General features: G+C 38.9%; 1 protein-coding gene across 2 annotated transcripts in view; it reads right to left on the bottom strand.

The window, feature by feature from the left end:
• SLC24A2 (solute carrier family 24 member 2) overlaps positions 1–22,884 on the bottom strand; it is a 105,296-nt gene that overhangs the window by 5,364 nt on the left and 77,048 nt on the right. For both annotated transcript variants that reach the window (XM_062513129.1, XM_062513130.1), the window contains 3 exons: positions 19,888–19,983; positions 18,181–18,266; positions 4,355–4,486 (listed from right to left, as the gene is read on the bottom strand). In XM_062513129.1, the coding sequence (XP_062369113.1) occupies positions 4,355–4,486; positions 18,181–18,266; positions 19,888–19,983 (314 nt within the window). The remainder of the gene's footprint in view (positions 1–4,354; positions 4,487–18,180; positions 18,267–19,887; positions 19,984–22,884) is intronic.

Here is a 22,884-nt window from a genome sequence, read left to right as displayed (position 1 = left end):
ATGAGCTTATGATATTTAAAACCTACTCAGATGGACTTTTAAGTTTAAAATCAAAATTTTATATGTGTTGGGGGACAGAAGACCTTCATGTGAAAAGGAACACAATTTGAAATAAACATATCAATGGCTGTTACAATGATTGGACACCAGTAGGAGCAGAATTAAGACTGGTAGAAATAAATGAATCTAAATAGTAATTTCCTCCTTCAAGACTAAACAGCTAGAACTTTGTTTTCACCATTCTTAGTAGCCAACTTTCAACATTTTCATCTTCCTTGTAAAAGCTGTGATCTTTTGGCAAGACATATGGTTAATGAGACAATGAAGCAATGAACTTGTTGGAACTGGCTGGTCACAAAACCTGCACAGAGCACCTTCCAGCAATGCCATTTGAATGATCACTGCACAATACTCAAGGTTTAAGCATACACTGGCTTAAGCAAAACTAGTACAACTAGAATCATACTGGGCAGTAATAGCTCTCTGATGTTGTCACTATACACACCAAATGGTTCTTGCAAAACAAGAAGACGCTGCCTATTTGAGTAAGACACCCACGGAATTTGGATGGCTAAGAATTACGAGTCAGTAACTTTGCAGCATGTGTACTCCTTGCCTGTCTTAGCTAATCCTCTCCCACTAAAATTAACTGATAAGCAGTAGTCCAAGATACTTTAATAGGCTTAACACTTAAATTACCTGTTTTAAAATGGGGAACATTTAAATTCACAAAGGGCAAAATTTAAAGATTGTGCATTTTACAGGTGATGAAATAAAAAATGGACTCAATGGATGCTGCTATATAATTTCCATATAGATGAAAATTTTAAAAAAGCCATAACAAGAATGCTGATTCTTTTTTTGTATGCTGAATTTTATTCCAGAGTGTAACAATAGTAATCATGCTTGTTTTGTAACTAATTTTAGCATTCTTTTGAGATTTATGCAATTCCTACTCCCTAGCTCTTTCAAATACAGAGAGCTGCCAATTCTAAGCATTTTCCTAGAATAATTAGCCAGAGGCAGCAGACAGCAATACTCTCTCCATCTTATATACATCTCTTAATACATCTCTCCATCTGGTGGTTGCCTTGTAAAGACAGAGTTCAGAGTTTATTAGCAACTGGCTCTTTTGTGGTTCTAGTATCAGATAAATGAGAGAAGCCATAGCTCACTCAGTTCATATGCTATTTTCCTTTAACAAAAGCAAAAAGATTTTGTAGTTCCACTCTAGATTAGATGGATTGGTACTGTTCCCATCTATCAGAAACCTTAAGAACATTTTTATTGATACATTTTTATGTATTTATTTAATGTCAGTGTCTGAAGAACAGGGCTATATGTAGCAAAAACAGTCCAGGGATGAAGGCCTTTCTTCCTAGAGCTTGATCCTGGAAGGTAATCTGTGCTGAATAATTTGGAACGTAACTCTTCTAAATTTAGCCAGCATTGTTACCAACATCTTTAACCTGAATGATTCAACATGTTTGTCTCGTTCATAGATGTATCTGCATTGCAAAGTTTGATCTTTCTTTCACACTTAACAGTGCTTAACTGATTACTCAGAATCTGCTCCTCTAAGTGGATCTGTACAGGAACATGTTGTCCTTGTCCCCTTGGTAACAGTACATCTCTGTATGGCAACAAGAGTTCAAGGAAGTTGTAGCTCTTAGTTTGTAATGGGAATTTGCAGAGATAAAAGGAACTCCCCCACATGGATCCAGTGATGGCAGGACTGGAGCCTCAAAAGTAATTTTTCTGGCTTGTAGTGTAAAGGGATGGACAGTGGAGTAAGGTTATAATAAAAGAGGTGGTGTACAATATCCGCTCCTAACCCACTAGGGCACCTAGGTCACATATTTTTTCTTTCAGTCTTTCAATATCTGTTACTTGAGGAGGTAAGCAATTACATATGTGACCTTTACAGAGCCACTGGGGAAATGAGCCATTAGTACAGGAAAAATATCCATTATTGTTCAAAACACCTGAGCAAAAATTCAGGAAAGAAATTCCCCAAGGGCACACCTACTTCTGGGATATGCCAACAACATTATTGATGTTGTAGTAAGGGTTTTAATATATACTGGCTTAACACTGTGAGCAGGTGTTATTAAGGCACTAAACACATCAAAACATCTCAGCTAGTCAATCAGCTGACAGTTAGCTGAGCTAATGCATAATCTACTCTAAATGTACAAAAATCTGCATATATGTGCACCAGAGCATAATAAGGCAGCAGGCTTTTGCTAACTTTAGAAACAGAGACCTTGTCTACAAAATATTTTTTCTAGAGCTTCTGGGTTTCATGGAGCTAAATGTATCTCAGAATAGTAAAAATAAATGCAGGCATACCATCTTCTTTGAGTGGAGATAAAATATGCATTAGAAAAAATACTCTAGGTGGAAAGAAGAACTAATTGAAAAGTGGACACCCACAGAGGATGCCAAAGGCTCCATTTCAAATCAGTATATAGCACACATGCATTTACTTTGTATATGAGTTTGCTAATCTGAGCATCATGATGCAGAATTTGGGTTTCTGACTAAAATTACCACACTTGCAAATTGAGCCCCTGATGGCAGGCCTATCTAAAAAGTCTAGTTGAGTATTATTTTAGGTTTGCTTTAACTTTTATCTCACAGATTTCATTGAAAATTGTTTTCTGATGCACACACTGAGCTGTGATAGCAGGCATCATTTAATTAGGAAGGAATTACTAGGGATGGCACACGGAAATAAGTGAGAATATTTTGAAGATACATTAATGATGCATACTTCAAATGTTAGATAGTTTATGCAATCATCTGGTTAATTCTTTGACAGCAACATTCAAAGTAAGCAGCTTGTCAGACCAATACAGCCCATTACCTCTTCTGTTAATCTACATGTAATTACAAACTACATTTTTTTTCTGTGTAAAAAACTATTCCTTTCAGTGAATGGAGTTTTAAAACCCTGTTGTCCACTTGCCTATCTGGCACATACAACCATGTTTATCTTTTGTGTTATGGCAGGGTATTTTAGCTGCTGGATGTCAGCAGCTAAAATGTGAATGGTACTAGTGTTAATAAACATACCACATCACACAGTTGCAGGCAACTTGTCAAGATATTCACTTTCCAAAACTATTATTTACAAAACTGTTCTCATTTGTACAGTACAGAATATTGGATAAAGCTATAGGTCTACTTATATTAATTCCAGATTTTCAAAATTCAAAGTATTTCCCATAAATATTTCTCGCTCATTTTAGATCAAATTATGAAAAAAAAAATTACAAGGATGGTTTTGAATGACAAAAGGAGGGCATAAATTCAGAAATAAACAATCTTGACATTCGTGAAGTATGTTCTGTGTGTTAGGAAACAAAAATGATTCCCAGAGTTTTCTGTAATCTTTAGGAAAGCTTAAAGATTGGGAAGGGAAAAAGCATCAGAAGGGAAAATGTCACTTTATAGCCTTTGGAACCTTTTATCTAAAAACAAGTCAGAGATCTTATTTTAGCTTTTTTCTTACACTGAATTGCAGTTTTTCAGTGTGTGGGATGGGAAAGTTTTTCAGTGTGTGTGAGGAGGAAAAAGGAATACAGGGTGTTGATTTATAAACTTACATGCTGTGCATGCCTCTCTTGCAGCAGTTTTAAACCTGTTTTTGATTCAGAAAGGAAAAGAGATTAAAACACCACTAGATTTTTCTTTTTTCAGCTCTTGATGCTCTCTCTTTTACTTTCCATGAGCCTTCCCAGTCAGGTCTATTTGTATATGTGAGAATAAAAGTGGTGAGCCTTGGTAACTTGTCAGTCTTATATTACTTCAAGCTGTGTTTAGGACAAAACTAGTAAGTATTTTATACATGAAAGGACTTACAGATCTCATCCTAGTATGAAAATTACAAGATTATGGGTAGAAGGGAAAGGTCTAATAGAACACAAATTAAAGAGAAATGCATATCTTTATGTTTGAACTACAAAAGAATTTAGACAGTCTAAAATCCTTCCAGTCATACCCTTTAGGGCACTGCAGATAGACAGATACTCAGCACTCATGTGTTCAGCAGAGATTCAGAAATACAAATGTGAAGACCCCAAAGAACTTTTCAGACCATTCACTTTATGTCACAAAGTACAGGTGAATACAAATTATAATCTTTATAGAGCTTTTACCAACCAGTTGCTCACAAAGACGCATTTGCATTTGAAGATTTGAATCCTAATATTCTTTGAAGTGTTCTGACCTCTTCTTCAAAGAAGAAACGATTAAAAAAAACACAATAGCTCTAGTCCTTTTTTTGGCATTTAACTAGAGAGACACACTTTTGTGCAGGACACACCGACTTACAACAACAGTTACTTACAGGTTTTCTGACATCTGGTAGGGTAGCCCACAGTGGGAAAACAATGGGTAACACGAGAAGATAGGTGACCTGCTTGCGTGGGGTTTCAGGCCAGGCCAGGCTGAGAGGCTGTTCTTCCTCATCCTCTTCATTCTGTAAGAAAAGCTCCAGTGAGCAGATTATCAAAGTGGATGAAGGAAGTTAGGGATTTTTTCCAAAGGAGTTCAAGGACAGTGTTGTGTTTCAGGGAGAACTACGGCATCTGAAAACATTGCATTAATACCACACAAACCTAGCAACATTAGCTAGGACACACCAGAAAAGACTTTGGTTGGACTGTGAGGTATCCCTACAGCACAGGCTGCCTGAGGATGTCCATTTGTTGACAATGTCCCTTGGGATGCACAGGGTGTCTCTGACAGGTGTTCCCATGGCTCTCCCTTGGGATGTGGGCTAGTCTAGTCAGGGGTTAAGACTTGTCTGGGCTTCATTGAGCCCAACCACACAGACAGGAGAGAGAGAACATGTGCACATATGTGCCTGTGTGCGCACACACACACACGGACGTGCATCTTCACACGTGCATATAGATGTATACATGTATCTAACTTCTTAAGCTTTTGCGAGTAACTTGAAACCTTACTATTAAATATATATGCATATATATATATTTGCAAGTATTGTTTTCTCCACGGGGAGATAGAGAAATTCAGGCACCTGTGGAGTGCTAGTGGTGAGCTGCTGGGGTCAAACTGGGCTGCTCAGGGCTCTGCCCATTCAAACTGTGACACCAACAAGGATGGAGATGGCCCAGCTTCTCTGGGCCCCAACACTATTGCTGGGTTGTCCACAAGAGGAAAGGCCTTCTCCTTGTCTCTACCCACATACTCTCCTGTTCAGACCAGTCACAACACAGCAGTTTTCCTAACAACCTGGTGCTAAAATAGTCGCCTCCAATTTGTGTTGCTGATTTTCACAGCAGTCCCTAGTTTCCATTTATGTGTAAGCTGCCCACCTGCCATACCTATTATAGAGTAGGTGTACAGGATCCCTCTCCTATGGCAGAAAACATTTGGCTGCCACACATTTCTCTTTCCTCAGACTGCTTCTGCTAACAAAATGGAACAAGTACGGTGGGCATGACTCAGCCTTTTGCACACATGTATTAAAATAACTTTAAAATTGTTAAAATTGGTAGGTGAATTCTCCAGAACTGCACATAAATTGCAGAATCAGGCAACTGAAAAAATGACCTGAACAATACTTTCACATAGACATGTGTAATGCAGATGCTGTTAAAACTGAGGAAAGATATTTAGAGAGCTCAATAAAAGTTAAAAAAGTCTGGAAAAGAGGATCCAGTGAAAAATTTTTGACAATGTGAGTGATATATGACTAATTCTTCAGGTAGTGTTCTTGGGTTTTGTTTTTGAAAAAAGATAATAATTGAGACATCTCCACAATATGCATGTTTCCCCTCCTATAGATATGTAATCAGTTTCTTTTCAGTTATTGCCCTGTATTAAGGTTGCTTACATAAACCTTATGATAATGCTATATGAAGCAATCATTTCAATGACCACACCAGTTGTTCTTTTCTAAGCAAAAGAGTTATTGATGAAATGTCACCCCATGTTGATACTACTAGCAACACTTTCTATTTACAGCTAATTTTGAAGAACTGGTCTTGATCATTGCTCACTATTGTGAGCTTCTGAATTGTTCAACTGCCAGAACTGATCAGTACCTAAAGAAGCAAGCTCAGCTCTTAGCTTGGGATCTTCCACTATGAAGGTATCACCTGATATCAATGGACTGGAAGCAAATTCCTATTTACCTCTTGACACGCTGACAAGTTGCAGCTACTTTTGAGTTGCGTGTTGATGTCAACAGAGGACATTTTGCTAAACCCTATACCTTGTGAAACTCCCAAGTTGCTTGACTGTATGACAACAGTAAAGAGAACAGGTCATAATGGTTATAATAATTAAAAAAAATAATTAATAACCACAATTTATAGCACTCAAAACACTATTTCAGAGGCTCATGACCAGCCTAAGAGGCTAGCTTATGCCTTTAGCTTTCAGCTCTTCACTGAAGTGGACCTAAAATTGCTGGAAATCTACTGAACTGTGCTAGAGGAGAAGTTTCTGAGCAACTTCCCAAAGCCAAAGTCATTCATTTTCCATTATGGTAGATGCTTTTGAGGAGGGAAAATCAACCTGAGACACAGGCTCAGCTTTGAAATATGATGGCTGAGATAAAATTTGATCACAAAAGGACCAATTGAAGGGTTGCCTAGGTAACTTTCTGAATGGCCTCTGTGTAATTCAATCAGCCAACTCAGTTGGAATAAAGCTTTCTAAGTGACTGCTGCATAAACAGCACTGAGTGGCAAAGTACTTCCTGAATTGCCATCTTTAGAGATTAGCCATGATTAACAATTATATTTAATCACAACAAAACTTCACATTAGTCTGAGTTTCCACATGAGTCTTAAAAATATCTAGACAGTAATGCCTATGTTTGCTCCTGCAATACTGTACCAGTACACACTGTAGCTCAACACTGGGCCTTGTTCTATTCTCATGTCTGAGTCAAACACCACTGAGTGTACTTGAACACAGAGGCAGCATGAGTGGCTGTAGAAAAGAACCACAAACAATTGCTTTTGGGGACTGCCAGATCTTCCTGAGAAACCCTGATCTATCTGTTGAAGATCTTCCCACCTTCCAATAGGATGCTACGTCATCCCTTTCTCCAAAACAACTATCCCCAAAATACAAGGCCAAACAGAAGTTCACAGTGCAGGCAAAAAAAGTTTTGTTTGTTTGTTTTTTTATTTTTTTTTTGCTAGTTTAACTCCAGGATACATTACAGATGTTGCAAAATGGATATGCTTTTCCTATTATGTGAATTGGATTTGGCATCTCATTTTCAATGATGACCTTCAAAAAATCAGTGGAAGTAATGAAGTTCAAAGTATTTGTAGATCTAGCTTCCATGAATTTCAAAGCAATACTAAATTATCCACTGGTGTTGAAGAAAAGAATGGGAAATAATTTCAGCAGCTCTAAAACTACACAAATGCAAGTGTCATGCTGTGGACTAAGCAGCAGTGACAGAAAATGACTCAGAACAGATTTATGGCAGAGATTTAATGCACTGTCTGTGGCTCCAGCCATGTATGTACTGAATATGCACTATCACATTTTGTAGAAACTAATCCTGAAAATATAGTTTTATTTCTGTCTGTATGATGAAAACTCTATACTTGCAATGTTCAGTATGATCATGTTCTGCAGTGCTAAGAAGAAAATGTAATTATAACATGATACATACCCAGGAATTCAGTTGCCTAAACACATACGATGATGTCATTTCAGACACCTTCTGGTATCTGCCCTGGTCCCCACATGCTCTAACAGAAGTGAAGAATATTCTGCTCACTTTATGACACACCTGCCACCACTGTGCAAAGATAATTTCTTTAGGGCAGCTGAAATACTACTACCTACCCATCTCCACCCCGAAACTCATTCCCTGCTAAGACTCTGTAGCTAACTTCAATGATACTGGGCTGGACAAATGGAAAGCTGCATCACCTGATATGATGAACTCTGATGACAATCCATTAGAAAGAAAGTGCCGTATTAAGTCAGAACAAAAGCCAATTTACACCAGTACCTTGCTATGGTCAGATATGGGCATTCAGAGAGTAAGTATTGGAATATGGCATAGTTTTTCATCTTCCACAGATTCATAGAATCATAGCAATATTTATGCTAGAAAAGACACTTTAGATCATCAAGTCCAACCATAAACCTAACTCTGCCAGTTCCATCACTAAACCATGTCCCCAAGCACCACACCTACATATATTCTCACCTACACATATTCTAAATACTTCCACGGATGGTTACACAACCACTTTTGTGCTTGATAACTGATCCGATGCTTGATAACCGTTTCCATGAAGCAATTTTTGTAAAATCTGATCTAACCTTCTCTAACACATCTTGAGGCCATTTCCTCTTGTCCTGTCACTTGCTACTTGGGGCAAGAGGCTGATCTCTACCTGGCTATGCCCTCCTTTCAGGTAGCTCTAGAGAGCAATAAGGCCTCCCTTGAGCTTCCTTTTCTCCAGGCTGAAAAACCCACTTTCCTCAGCTGCTTCCCACAGGACTTGTGCTCCAGACCCATCACCAGTTCCATCATTCTTCTTGGACACACTCCAGCAGTTCAATGTCTTTCTTGTAGTGAGGGGCCCAAAAGTGAACACAGGATTTGAGGTGTGGCCTCACCAGTGCCAGGGTTACAGAGGAACAGTCACTGCCCTGGTCCTGCTGGCCACACTATTGCTAATACAAGCTGGGAAGCCACTGGACCTCTCGGACGCGTGGACACAGCTGGCTCATGTTAAGCTGCTGTTGGCCAGCACAGAATCACAGCATCATAGAATAGTCAGGGCTGAAAGGGACCTCTGGAGATCTAAATGACACCCAGGTCCTTTCCCACCATGAAGTTTTTCATCCACTCTTCCCCAGCCTGTAGCATCGTTGCATGGGGTTGTTGTGACTCAAGGGCAAGACCCCAGCATCTGGCCTTACTGAGCCTCACACCACTGGCTTCAGCCCACAAATCCAGCCTGTACAACCTCTCTTCAGAGCCTTCCTACCTCCCAGAAGATCAACACTCCAGCCCAGCTTCCATCATGTGCAAAATGACAGGAGGTACTTGATTCCCCTCATCCAAATTATCAATAAAGACATTAAGCAGGACTGGCCCCAGTACAGAGCCCTGGAGAGCACCACCAGTGACTGACAGCTGGACTTACCTCCATTTATCACCATCCTCTGGGCCCTGCCATCCACTCAGTTTTTAACCCAGTCCACCCATCCACACCATGGAAAGCCAGTCTTTCCAGAGGAAAGATGTAAGAAATGGTGTCAAATGCTTTACTAAGGCAGACAACACCCACAGCCTTTCCATCATTCACTATACGAGTCAATTTGTCATAGAAGGAGAGATCAAGCACGACCTGTGTTTGACAAACCCAGACTGGTGGGGCCCAACCCCCTTGATGTCCTGCATGAGCGGTGTGATGGCACTCAGGGTGATCTGCTTCATGACCAACCCTGGCATCGAAGTCAGAATGACAGGCCTGTAGTTCTTTGGATCCTCCTTTCCATCTTTTCTGTGATGGGCATCACATTTACCAACTTCAGTCAACTGGGATCTCCCTATTTAGCCAGGACTGCTGGTAAATGATGCAAAGCAGCTTGTGAGCACTTCCATCAGTACCCTCAGTACTCTTGTGTGGATCCCATCCAGCCTCAGAAATTCACATGTGTTAAGCAGTATAGCAGGTCACTGACCATTTCCCCTTCGATTATGGGGGCTTCATTCTGCTCCTCATCCTTGTCTTCCAGCCTAGGGGTTTGATTGACACTGAAGACAGCCAATCTTGCTGTTAAAGAATGAGGCAAAAAAAGGCATTCCATACCTCTGCTTTTCCCTTATTCCTCATCGCAACCTTTTCCGTTGTATCCAAGAGAGGATAGATATTGTCCTTAACCCTCCTTCTGTTGCTGATGTCCTTCTAGAACACCTTTCATTTCTAGAAACATCTTTCATTGTTTTTTAACTGCAGAAGCCAAATTAAGTTCTGGATGGGCTTTGGCCCATCTAATTTTCTCCCTGCATAATCTTACAATATCCTTGTAGCTCTGCTGAGCTGCTTGTCCCTTCTTCCAAAGGTGATAAACTCTCACTTTCCTCCTGAGCTCAGCCTAAGCTCTGTTCAGCCAGGCCACTCTTCTTCCCAGACAGCTCTTCTTTCATCACATGAGGACCTGGGAGCTGACCATGCCTGCTTCTGCACCTTTAAGATTGTTATCTCAAACTATGTTCAGCCTTCCTGCACTCCCTTGTCCCCTTGGAACCACATCCCAAGGAACACTATCAACCAGACCTGTAAACAGGCCAAGGTCTGCCACCTGGAAATCCCAGGCAGCAGTTCTACTGACTGCACTCCTTACAGATCTGAGAATAGAAAGAAGCTCTCCTTTAGTGGTCTCTGTGCCCAAGATGGCCTCTGACCACCACTTCTCCCACTAATTCTCTCTTCACAAGCAGCAGGTCCAGCTGGGTACCTTCCCTGACTGGCTTCCTAACCCACTGTGTCAGGAATATCAAGGCACATTTCACACAGTTCAGAAACCTCTTAGGTTGCTCCCTTTCTGTTGTTTTGTATTTCCAGCAGGTATCTGGCATGTTAGTGTCCCAGAAGAAAAAGGTCCAGCAATTGTAAGACTTCCTCCAGGTGCTTATAGTATATTTTTGCCTTCCTATTTCAACTGGTTAGATGGTTTATACTAGACTCCCACCAGGATATAGGTTTTGTTGGTCTTACCAATAAATACTCAACTCTTTTAAAACCATCATCAAGCTCTAGAAAGTCAAACACTCCATAAAATACTGGGCTACCACACCACCTTTCCTTCCTTGCCTATCCTTTCTGGAGATTTTATAGCTATCCATTGCATCACTCCAGTTGTGCAAGTAATCCACCATGTTTATGTTACTGCAATTGCATCATAGTTTTCCAGCTTCTGAATGGCTTCCAGTCCCTCCTCTTTGTTGTACATACTGCATGTGTTGGTGTAGATGTACTTTAGTTGGGCTATTAGTCCTGTTATATGTTGGGGGGGAGAAGCATTAATTACTGTGACTGTTCTCAGGTGCTTCTCATGCTTCTAATGGATTGATGATGCTTAGATCTCTGCAGCTGTATGTGGATCTGGATCTTGATCCACCACCTCCACTGAGAGAGTGAAGGTGCCATGTGAATTACTACAGAGACATTTCAAAAGTGCCCTAGTGTAGTCAGCACATGATGGAGCAGAATGAAGGATCACACTAGCACACTGTTCCTCATACACTGATGTTTGATGATAAGCCAACTCCTTGGCTTATCTCTAGCATGCCTGGTTTAATCCCTTTCTTTTTTCATATCTAGTTTAAGGCTCTTTCAATAAGCCCTGCCAACTCTGATCCCTTTGCTCCTTTGAGACAGGTGTACCCTGTAAGTCATCCGCAGGCCCAGACTTGTTTAAGCCAATCCATGATAAAAAAACCTAAAATTCTGCTGGTGACACCACTCTCGAAGCAGTTATTATTTTCTGACTCTTCCTGTTTCTTCCCACATCATGTCCTGCAACTGGAAGAATACAGAATGACGTACTTGTGCCTCTCATCCCTTAACCAGTCATTAAAGATTTAAATGTATCTGCATTAGGCCTTCACATATAGTTGTCATTACTGTGTTTCTATGAAATCCTTCTGTCATAATTACTTTTACTCTTTATGCACAGGATCCTCATTTCTTCTTGCTGATGTTTGAGACTGTCTTATTGTTACAGAGACATTTCCAGAGCTGAATATCAAATGTATACTAATGCACAGATGGGATAATTGTGGTACCCTGGCATATATTTTATTGTTGCTATTGTTGTTGTTGTTATTATTATTATTATTATTATTATTATTAATAATAATAATAATAATAATAATAATAATAATAATAATAATGACGAGAAGGAAATGAATCCTCTACTAGGGAAATGCCCTCTTTACATCTTAAGAAATCAGATTAGAAGTGTTACCCTGCTTAGTGTTCTCTTCGATACATTTGTAACAAATAACTCTTAAAATCAATCTACCTACATTCAAAATTCTATTTTTGCTACTTCAGCTCTTCTTTTATTTAAATCATTACAAACAATTTAAAAAGTACTAAAACTGTGGATGTTCCATATTCCACAGTTCTTTATGCAAGAACATCTATCAAAATACTTATCTGTAATCCCAGGGAAGAAAGCACTTACTGGTTTGCTCAGGACCATTTTAGAAACATGGGATAGTTTGGGTTAGAAGGGACCTTAATGACCACCTAAAAGCCCTACCCAGTTTGGCCTTGAACACTTCCACAGTTCCACCTGGGACATTCACAACTTCTCTGGGCAGCCTGTTCCAGTACCTCACCACCCTCATAGCAAACAATTTCTTCTTAGTATCTAATCTAAATCTATCCAATTTTCCCAGTAAAATTTTTCCAAACAGAGGAAATTTTGGTGTGTTTCACATTATGCAAACAGTACAAACATACGATGACATTTCACCCACAATTACTTTGTTTATGAACAACAACTTAGAGCAAACTCCATCTCCCAAAGTCACAAGGTAGTCACTCCTTGAAGCAAACATCACAAAATCATTGTCTCCATGGAGGCTTACACCCATCTTATTAATATTACATATTATTATTAGGAAGAACAGTTGCTTTTCTGGCACAACATTAAACAGAACATTACACCTTTTTCCCCACACATTAGAAGAAAATGGAAAACAAGTACAAAGAATCGCCTCAAACTTATCAGAAATACTGAATCTGCAACTGTTCACCAACTACTCATATTGTATAACAGCTAGAACATATGAACTATAAATATCATATTCTGAGGATTTATCTGTTAGTCCAAGATGAAGAGCTAAGATAGAAATTCTTATGCTTATACATTTCATGTGCGCTCTGACTGCTGACACAATTAATCAATAAAGAATTAGAAGAAGGGAAACTTTCTTCCCTCCAGAAGAAGGGAAACTTAAGACAGGAATTATGTGTTCATGCTTATGACATTTTATTATGCTATAGCATGGCTATTGCACCACCTATAAAAAGGCAATTTTTTTCTTTGCTGCAAAAGACTGCTCAGGTATTTTTTTGGGGGGGAGGGGTGGGGTGGTGGGTTTTTGTTTGTTTGTTTGCTTGTTTGTGAGGTCTTTTTGGAAGTGAGCTGTGTACAACCCAACTTTTACAATGAGTAAGTAAAGAAAAACTGATGTGACTGGTCTCAAATGTTCTCTGTCCCAGAGGTATGTAATGATTTTCAAAAGGAGGTTTATTTTTTTTCTTTAGAAGGGCACATCTCACACTAATCTGTTTCACTAGAAAGGTAATTGGAGTCTTATTATGAACAGCACCAGGTCTCTGCCTTCTGCTTCTTGTCTGTTACCCACATCACTCATTTATCTTCTCATACATGTAATTAAAAAAAAAAACAAAAGCAAAACAAGGTGAGATAGTAAGCTAGTGCAAGAGCATGCAATTTCTATGAGATGACTAAGATAGAAAGCAACATCTTTCATCACAAATTCCTGCGTAGAATTCAAACAGATAGTAATATTAAATCCATTATCTTTCAGAATGCATTCTGGTATATCTGGATGCTCTTCTTAGGAGAGCTAATTTGTGCTAATCCTTGTTGCACCATCAACTCACTGAAAAGAGATACCTTTTGAGCAGATCCTATGGGAAGGAGTAAGGTCAGGTAAGTGTTTGGTCCAGACTCTCCTATTGCTGCTTGTGTCCTCTTGGGCACTTCCAGAAATAAATAAAATCACAGCTCCAAAAACTTACATGCTGGTTTTTATGCTATGTTATTGCCAGCACTCTTTGGGGAACTTGAGAAGAAATTCTCAGAATCTAACACACAAAACAGCAGTCAGCTCACCAGGAGAAATAACAGCTATGGTATCACAGAAGTGCTTCTACAGAATAAGCCTTTGTCTTCCTGCCATTTTTCACAGTCCTAATTTTCAAGCCAAAACTGGTATAAATTAGTGAAAAATTTGGAGTAGGCAACTGAGTTGCATGGTGAAAATAAAGATAAACCCCTTTTGATAGCAGCACTTCTCTATAAGTTACAGTGAGCAAACAAGATGCAGACATTTACTTTAGACCAAGTGTGGCAACTGAAAATGCATTTGGGCTTTGGAAAATAATTTTTTTATGATGAATCAAACAAATACCAGGCATGCTGGAATATATCACAGCCCTATGATGAAGGCTGTTCTAATTTTCCCTATCCTCTCTCTCTGTGAAATTGTAATGTTTAACATAGCTCAGATTAATACCCTGAGACAGAGAATGCAATGCTACTCCCATTCACACCAAGCTAATTTGATGTGAATGGAATGAGTATTCCAGGGAAGGGGAGATATGTCCCCATCAGTGCTCTGTCCTGAAATGGTCGTGCTGCTCTTCAGTGGGGAAGGCAAAACATACTTTGCTGGACTGTTGCTCAGGTAAGCAGATTAAATCCAATGCAAGCAAAGAAGCCTTTGCACCATTCTCCTATGACATAAAAATTGTCTTATATTTTTCATGGAAAAGTTGTCTCAGTCATGGTTGGCATGTAAATACTTTCCAGCGGGGTTTCCAGGGAAACAGGGAAAAATGTGCGCATGTGTACGTGTGTATGTGTATGTGTGCGTGCATGTGTGCGTGCGTGTGTAGGTGGGAGAAAAAGGTGTTATCTTCAGATTGGAAACTATTTTTAGGTAAGCCACAGGTTAAAACGACTACCAAATGCTAGTTAAGAAGGTGGCTGGGGGTGGAACTGGTCTTCTCAGAAGGATCACATTCTGAAGGGCACTTTATAAAACATTTAATGAGCTAGTAAATGTCCTTTTAGTCTTCTTTCATTTTCTTATGCATGCTTGGTACCACTCTATGAAGTCTTATATAACAGAATCTTCTCCTCTGTGGCAACCTGCTAAAGGTTAAGAGACAGAATGCTGTGTGTAGAACAAAATCCCCAAGGAAGATGCAATATCCAGCAGAAAGGAAGGCAATTTCTGACTTCAAATAAAGCAGTAATGTCTTACAGATGGTATGGTGGGAGGAGGTATTGTTCCCTCCCGTGCTGGCTAAGGAATGGGAAGGAGACCACAGCTGCCTGTCCTTAGCTGATGATCCCAGTTTTATCAAAGAATAGGATATTGGCTGCTGCTTATAGTTAAGTGGGGTGATAGGAGTCTCACTATCTGGCACAAATGATTGGATTGCTGGGTACATTTTCTGGACACCCTTTTTTAATTTCAGCAAGAAGCATTAGAAGAGAGTTTTTCTTGTTGCTCAAGGGCTTGAGCTAGAAAGAGAACAGCTGGATTTCCTTGGAGGACAGTGGAGTAAGAAAAATGGGGTTAAGGTATTAGGAAAAAGGGAAAAGCAAGACATTGGAGTTTGGAAGAGAGAAATGAAAAAGTAAAGAAAAAACAAAAAAACAACCAACCAAAAAAAAAACCAAACGCAAATAAATTAGGTGAAATCCATCTAGTCATGACACCTTGCACAAGTCATTAACTTTACAGTGTCCTTGCATCTGTCTTGTGTAGTGTTTCAGCTCTGTGTAAGCCTTTCCTTCTTTCTTGAAAAAAGAAATATTCTTTCTCTTTTTTTTTCTTGAAAAAGAAGGAAAGGAGGAAAGAAAAAGAATTGGAAAAAAATATAAAAAGGTTCCTAAAAAACCCCTAAATGATAAACTAAATCATGGCAATTTTAAAAGCAATTATGCTTTAAAAAAAATTACAAATATATCAGAATTAAAATACAATATGAAAGCTACTTTTTCTGCTTTTCTTGCAGTCTTAGCCTGAGGCCGTCTTTTCACAAGGGTCTTTTCCTCAACATTGTAATTTCAAAATAATAGGGGATTTATAAGTAAAATGGGTTTATATGCATATTTTGTTTTTACTAGAGGAACACAGATTATTTAATGTAGTTATTTTCAGACAATTCTAACTCAAATATAGAGATTGGTATGCTAAAATGCTTGTGTCTAGGGATTTAGACCCAGACACTATAATCTGTATCAGTGAAAAAGAAAAAAAACACAAGTATGCTTGTTTTGCAAGAGGGAAAAGCATGAAGACCAGACTGGAACTCGTCAATGGAGGAGAAAGAATTAGATGCCTATACAGGTCTTCTGTATCATCATGGCAAACATGGCTTCAGGATGACCTACTATGTGACTATATCCATTTCACGTCCTGCAGTTTTCAGGACAACATTTTTTTCCCCCAAAGGCATATTTGAAGTTTTGGCAGTCCAGATTGACAGTGTCTCTAGTTTTCTCAGTTCTAAATTATCATTACCACAACATGGAGGCACTAACAGTTCTTTTAAGAGATTTTTCTCAACAGCACTTACGGATCACAAACCTTATCTTTAGACCACACAAATTGAAAACCAGAGAGAAGCAATTTTATACTGTCTTTCCAAATTCTGACACTACAGCAATTCCTTTTGCACTAGAGTACAGAAAAATAATCAAAATTTCAAGCTACTTGATTGAATTCTACTTAGAAACAGAAGCAAATGGTACCAATATACAACGGAGACCACTTGGTTACAAAAAGATCAAAATTCAAGACCATTTGTAGGTCAAGTCTGAGCAAGCTAAAAAGAAGGTTTAGGAGGCCAACGACCAATTTCCCTTCTTTAAGTTTTAATATTCATCAATGGAAAGGGTCACAGAAATGCTGTGGGCTGTCTTCTGTTGTTGCCTTCAAATTTTGTTGTCTTCTATAAATTGAGAGTAGTCTTATTAGTGTCCATGAAGTCAATATACAGAGCAGAAGGAAACTGAACCACACCGTTTTAGCTTCAGAGTGATGCCAGAGTTTAGAAAGGTGTTTAAGGAAGCTATGCACAAAAAGCCAGGCAATACATTGAGGAGAGGCTCTGGTACACTACAGAGTTGGCAGAGACCCTGACAGTGAAGTAGAATCCTAAGTATTATGGAAGCCTATTTAGTTGTCCCATGGATGAATAGACTATTTTATTACAACTTCTCAAAAACTCCAGCATGTACTTTTAAATTACAGAATTGGTTTCAGCATTTCAACAACTCAAGCAGCCTAAGAAAGCTGCCAGGTTACCACTGGAAGAAGACAGAATTGGACAGGCCACTGCAGAGGAATCCAGCATGGACCATCTCAAAATGCTGTTAGGAGATTGCTAGTTTTTATTTTGCAGCAGATACCTGAAATCCTTTCATTCAGATTGATGGAGCTAAATCTGCAGACTCATTCCTCCACCAGTTACAGATCTCCCTGCTTTGCTCTATTGTGCCATTTAGATAAGGATAAATAATGTATCCCACATCTAATACAAAAGAATCATTGTTCAGAATGTCCTAATACTTGCTGAAATTAACATAAAAGTTCCAAAGCCTCTCATAACTGCAAATTTAAGCTGTCCAAAGGGAGATTAAAGGAATTGCACATTGCTGAGTAATGTACTCTTGCAATAATTTTCCTTTCTTCCACTACAGTGACTTGAAACTGAAACCATTATCTCAAACGATAAAAGACCTTGACCTTGCAGATTTCTGAACAAGCCTAGGGAATGTTTTATTGCAATGTAAATTGATAACATGCGGACATTGCTGTGATATGCGATTGCTTAAGATTCCTTTTTCTTCGTTGTTTTCACTGAACAATCTCAGTAGGGGAAAAAACTTATGAAGCAAGATAACAGAAGGAAGGATGAAGAAGTTCATGTACATGTCCTCTTTCATAATGAATTTTGACTATTCCATGATGCATATCATGACAAGTTCTCTTAAGAGAACAAGTTTTGTGCAATGTGACAACCAATTTCTATTAGCTATATTTAGGACTGCAAACATCTTATCTGTAAAGTAAAAATACTTTACAGATGTTTCCCAAAATAATAGATTTCAGACTCTCTCCTTACCTTTCATAGAAGGGCAGGATCAGAAGGCAATTTCTTTTATATATGGCAAAATGTATACTGGGTTCAGTTGTAAATGAAAACTAAATAATATGTAGACATACTATCAGCTGATAGCTGATAGTATCATATTCATACTATCATCTTCATCCTATTAATATGTTTGCTTTCAATGAAAAGCACAATCAAGCCTGCAATATATTTACTAACACAAGAATAAAAAGAAGAATTAAAATTCATTAACCTCTTCAACATTATGGGCGATTCCATTTTGCACTGGTCCTGAATCACTCGGTGGTGTAACTGCAACTTCCACTTTTGCACCTTTCTCTGTGGTATCATCCATAGATAAGAGCAGAAAACAAGAGATCAGAACATTTAATTACAAATATACTAGTGAAATAGCTGTCACACATTCAGTCTGAGCAAATTATCAAATACTAAGGTTGACCCAACATCTGTGTTAAAAGAGAGAGAAAAAATTTGCCTAGTACACATTTTGAATAAAACTTTTCCAAGCAGTGAGCTAGCATTTCTGAAATATTTAAGTTCATTGCAATATTCAATGCTCCTTCTTTATGTTAAATGCACTGAGCCTAATGCTTCAGGTAAAAAGTGACATACAGCATTCACCCCTGACATTATAGAGTACACCATGCTGCATTTACAGCTGAGGGGATACATTCAGCAATCTAAGTTTTATAACACACTAACCCCTCCAGTTAGTAAAATTTCTTCCAAGCTGTAATCCTGCTGTCTTCCATGCAAAAATGTGGGAAAGAGTGAACAGATGGTGTAATAATATCTAATAATAGACAATAATATTTAAAACAGAATCCTGTAGTCCTTGTGCTAAACTTCCATAGGAGTTAAACAGATAAAGTTTCTGTTTTGGTTTCTGATGCCAAATTTATTAAAATTTATTCTTACTTTGACTATCTTGGAATTGTCTAAGCACTAATTACCTCTATAAGTATGTAGTAAATAAATGTGTCAATGGCCAAAAATCCTTTGGACAATACAAATGAGGAATAGCAGTATGAAATGCCTTACTCAAGTTCAAAATGCCTTATGGTATGCTCTTGTGCATAGAAGTAAACACAGCTGTCTAGTTACATTACTGCTATCCTGAGATTCTTCTAAATTAAAAATCTGAGATCACAGCCACAGCGGAGCGCCAGACTATCTGTAATTATTTCAGAATATGTGTGTTGTCTGTTAACCCCACAGTCAGCATTATGGTTTAATAAAAGACTGTTCCAACCAACTGCCTGATTTTGGAAGCAAATAATATGTAAACATAACACGAAGTCAGAAAAAGTGTCAAGTAATAAAATTATTCAGATTTTATTGAACATACTTGTATCTGGTTTTCTAATGCAGATAATGTGATGAGGTAAAGTAGAGAAAACAGGTCATGGTACAGATTTTCCTTTAGCATAAGAACTTTGGAACTAAAATATAAGTTTTTACCTTAATGGCAAACCCTAGTAATTTAATGTTGCACAACTAGATGGGCCTGAGTGACTCCTAGCAAATAGTATACAGACAAATCTAGTCTTAAATATGAAGGTGATGCTTTTTGTGATGAGGGTGGTACCATATAAAACACATATTCTACTAGAACATTTTATTAAATCAGTTAAATTTTCCCATATATTCTGCAAGGATGTTTTGCCTTTGTCACCTCAACACATAACATAAATTAGCTTTGCTTTATCTTTTCAACCTTCTAGAAGGCTTTCTATATGCCTTGACTGGCTTTCCCTTCTTGCATTTAACTTCTGTCCCATCCATAAATTTCACAGTCTTTGGTACAGAGAATCAGAGTATTTTTACTAAAATATCATACATAATATAGGAGAAAGCAATGATTAACAATTTTCAAACAAGATAAAACAGTGACAGAGGTTCTCAGGAGCAGGTGATAAATCTGTAATGCTGCACTCACCGTGATTAGCAGCTCCATTCTGCCTTTCACTGTCTTCCACCTGGCACTTCTTTTTGGCAATCTTATGCAGAATTGAGGCCCTTTCCTTGAACTTTCCTAAAAGAAAACATTGCCATTATTACATGCAGCCATTTTGAGATGCAAAGTTTATGTGCCATAGCTTAGGCTCCATAGATCACTGCTGATAATCCATTTCAATTTCTTCTCAAACAGCAAATACACTAACACTACCTCATGTTCCTGTATACAGTGTTGGGTTTTTTTTTTTATTCTATTTTTTTTGTGGTACTTTTTGTTTGAGAACTCAGCAGCTAACAGAACAAGAAATTGAAACCAAAAACTATGTTTATTTGGAAGAAGTCAGTAAAGTTCCACCTATAAATGCTGGTGTAAGATTTCAACCAAAGCAGAAGATGAATACAGATGAATCAGGACATCATAAACAAACACAAACAGTTTCAGTTCTCAATTAGTAGTACCATAGAACAGAATTTCATATTAACACATATGTTGCATTATCATGAGTGTTGTCAGCTTTGTCACTTTGGACTCATCTATGTGTCTATGACTTCTACTCCAGTGCTTGGTAAAACTATGAAGAAAATTATTCTGGGAGTTACTGAAAAACATCTGAAAGACAACACAGTCCCTTATCACAGCCAGCATGGCTCCACGAGAGGAAAGTCTTGCTTATCAAACCTAATTTCCTTTTATGGCAAGGTAACCCACCCACATGTTACCACCACACGTTGATCAACGGAAACCAATCAATGGGATCTTTTTGGATTTCAGTAAATCTTGCAATACTGCCCCTCAAATAATCCTTCTGGACCAAATGCCCAGCCCACAGCCCTTATGTGTGGATAAACACATTATGGGATGGGTGAGCAACTGGATCATAGGTCAGGCACAAAGGATTACAGTGAATGTGGGGCTCCACACAACTCCATCCTTGGTCCTCTGCTCTTCAACATCTTCATAAATGACTTGCATGTAAGACTGGAAGGGATAACAAACAAGTTCCCAGGTGATACAAAACTGGGAGGAGTTGATGCCCTTGAAGGCAGGGCAGTCCTGCAGAGAGACCTTGACAAATCAGGGGTCTGGGCAATCACCAACCAGATGAAGTTCAAGAGGAAGTGCTGGATTCTGCACCAGGGATGGGGCAGCCCTGGATGTATGGACAGACTGGGAAATGACATGCTGGAAGCAGTGCCATGGAAAGGGACCTGGGTGTCCTGGTTGATGGCAAGTTGTACCAGAGTCAGCAGTGTCCTGGCAGCCAGGAGGGACAACCCTGTCCTGGGGACATCAGGGACAGCATCACAGCTGGGAAAGGGAGGGGATTGTCCTGCTCTGCTCTGAGCTGGGGCAGCCTCACCTCCAGTGCTGGGGGCTGGTCTGGGTGTCACAGTATGAGAAAGACATTAAACTGTTAGAGAACATCCAAAGGAGGGTCATGAGGATGGTGAAGGAGATAGAAGGGAAGCTGTGTGAGGAGCAGCTGAGGTCACTTGGTCTGTTCAGCTTTGAGCAGAGCTGAGGACAGATCTCATTGCAGTCTACATTTTCCTCATCAGGTGAAGAGAAGGGGCAGGCACTGATCTCTCCTCTGTGGTGACCAGTGACAGGACCTGAGGGAATGGCCTGAAACTGAGTCAGGGGAGCTTTAGGTGGGATATCAGGAAAAGGTTTTTCACCCAGAGGGTGGCTGGGCACTGGAACAGCTCCCCAGGGCAGTGGTCACAGCATCAGCCTGAGAGAGTCCAAGAAGTGTTTGGACAGTGCTCTCAGGCACAGGGTGTGAATGTTGGGGATGGTGCTGTACAGGGCCAGGAGCTGCACTTGATGATCCTTGTGGTTGTCTTCAACTCAGCATATTCTGATTCTGTGATTAAGGCAGGGAAGAAGAAATCTCCAGAATACATTATTTTCATATCAGATTCTCAAAGGTAAATTCTAAACCTGCCAGGCTGGGGGTTTTTAGACTCCATGAAGTTAACCACGCAGCTCAACCTCTATACTCTCTCTGGGTTTAGTCTCTCTTTATTGACCACATGTGTTCAAATCATACATTAAAACAAGGCAATGTCTATGATGTCAAAACTTAAGTGAAATGTAACCCTGTTCTGCCTTGATAAGTCTTTCTATGTAAGAACTCTTTGGACATCTTATGATAGCCTATGATTATGTAGAAAGTCGATGTATCTACCTTTCCTAATTTATCCTGACTGCTATTAAACTTTTAGTATTTTAAAATACTTCTAAAAGTTTAACTGGTGGCTATTTTACATCATATTTTTCTAATTAAAAATACTATTACAATACAGGGCCTGTAGCTCTTTTAATTCTTTATCACCACATAAAAAATTCCATTGAAAACTGTTGGTGTCTCTGCAGCAAAACCAGCACAGACTAAGACCAGAAGATATTTCAATGGAATTATATAGAAGACTAACAGTGGAAAGTAAAAGTAAGAAGTCATGAATTAATTCAGTTATTTGGATAACAGTCACTTGTTGCCAAGTTTAAAACTTGGAGAAATTCCAAGCACACAAGGATAAATCTTTAGTCAGGAAAGAAATACTCTCTTCCCTCCATAAAACAGAAGATTCAAACCCCTGTACCCACACTTTTGTACGTGAAGAAGCATATGAGCAGTTCACAGGGACTAGCAGTTACCATTTGCAGGGAAGTGGAACTAATTTCTCAACAGCAAACCACTTGGAAAATAATAAAAATACCACAAATATTTAATAAGCAGTACTGTCCTTTCTGCAGTCCCTACCTTTTCACAAACATATCATGCTCCAAAAAAAGAAATAAATCAAAATTAGAAAATCACAATATTTTGCAAATATTATATTTTTTGGTGCCTGGAGTAAAATGCCTGCAGAATAGTATTTAAGCATAGAACACAACTGTAAAAAACAAGGCATCTCATTATTTCACTGTACAGAGTAAGAGGCAGAGATTCTAGTTAGAAGGGAAGAAGTA

The sequence above is a fragment of the Cinclus cinclus genome, chromosome Z, assembly GCF_963662255.1.
Source record: "Cinclus cinclus chromosome Z, bCinCin1.1, whole genome shotgun sequence".
NCBI lineage: Eukaryota > Metazoa > Chordata > Aves > Passeriformes > Cinclidae > Cinclus > Cinclus cinclus.
This window is presented reverse-complemented; position numbering and strand designations above follow the sequence as displayed.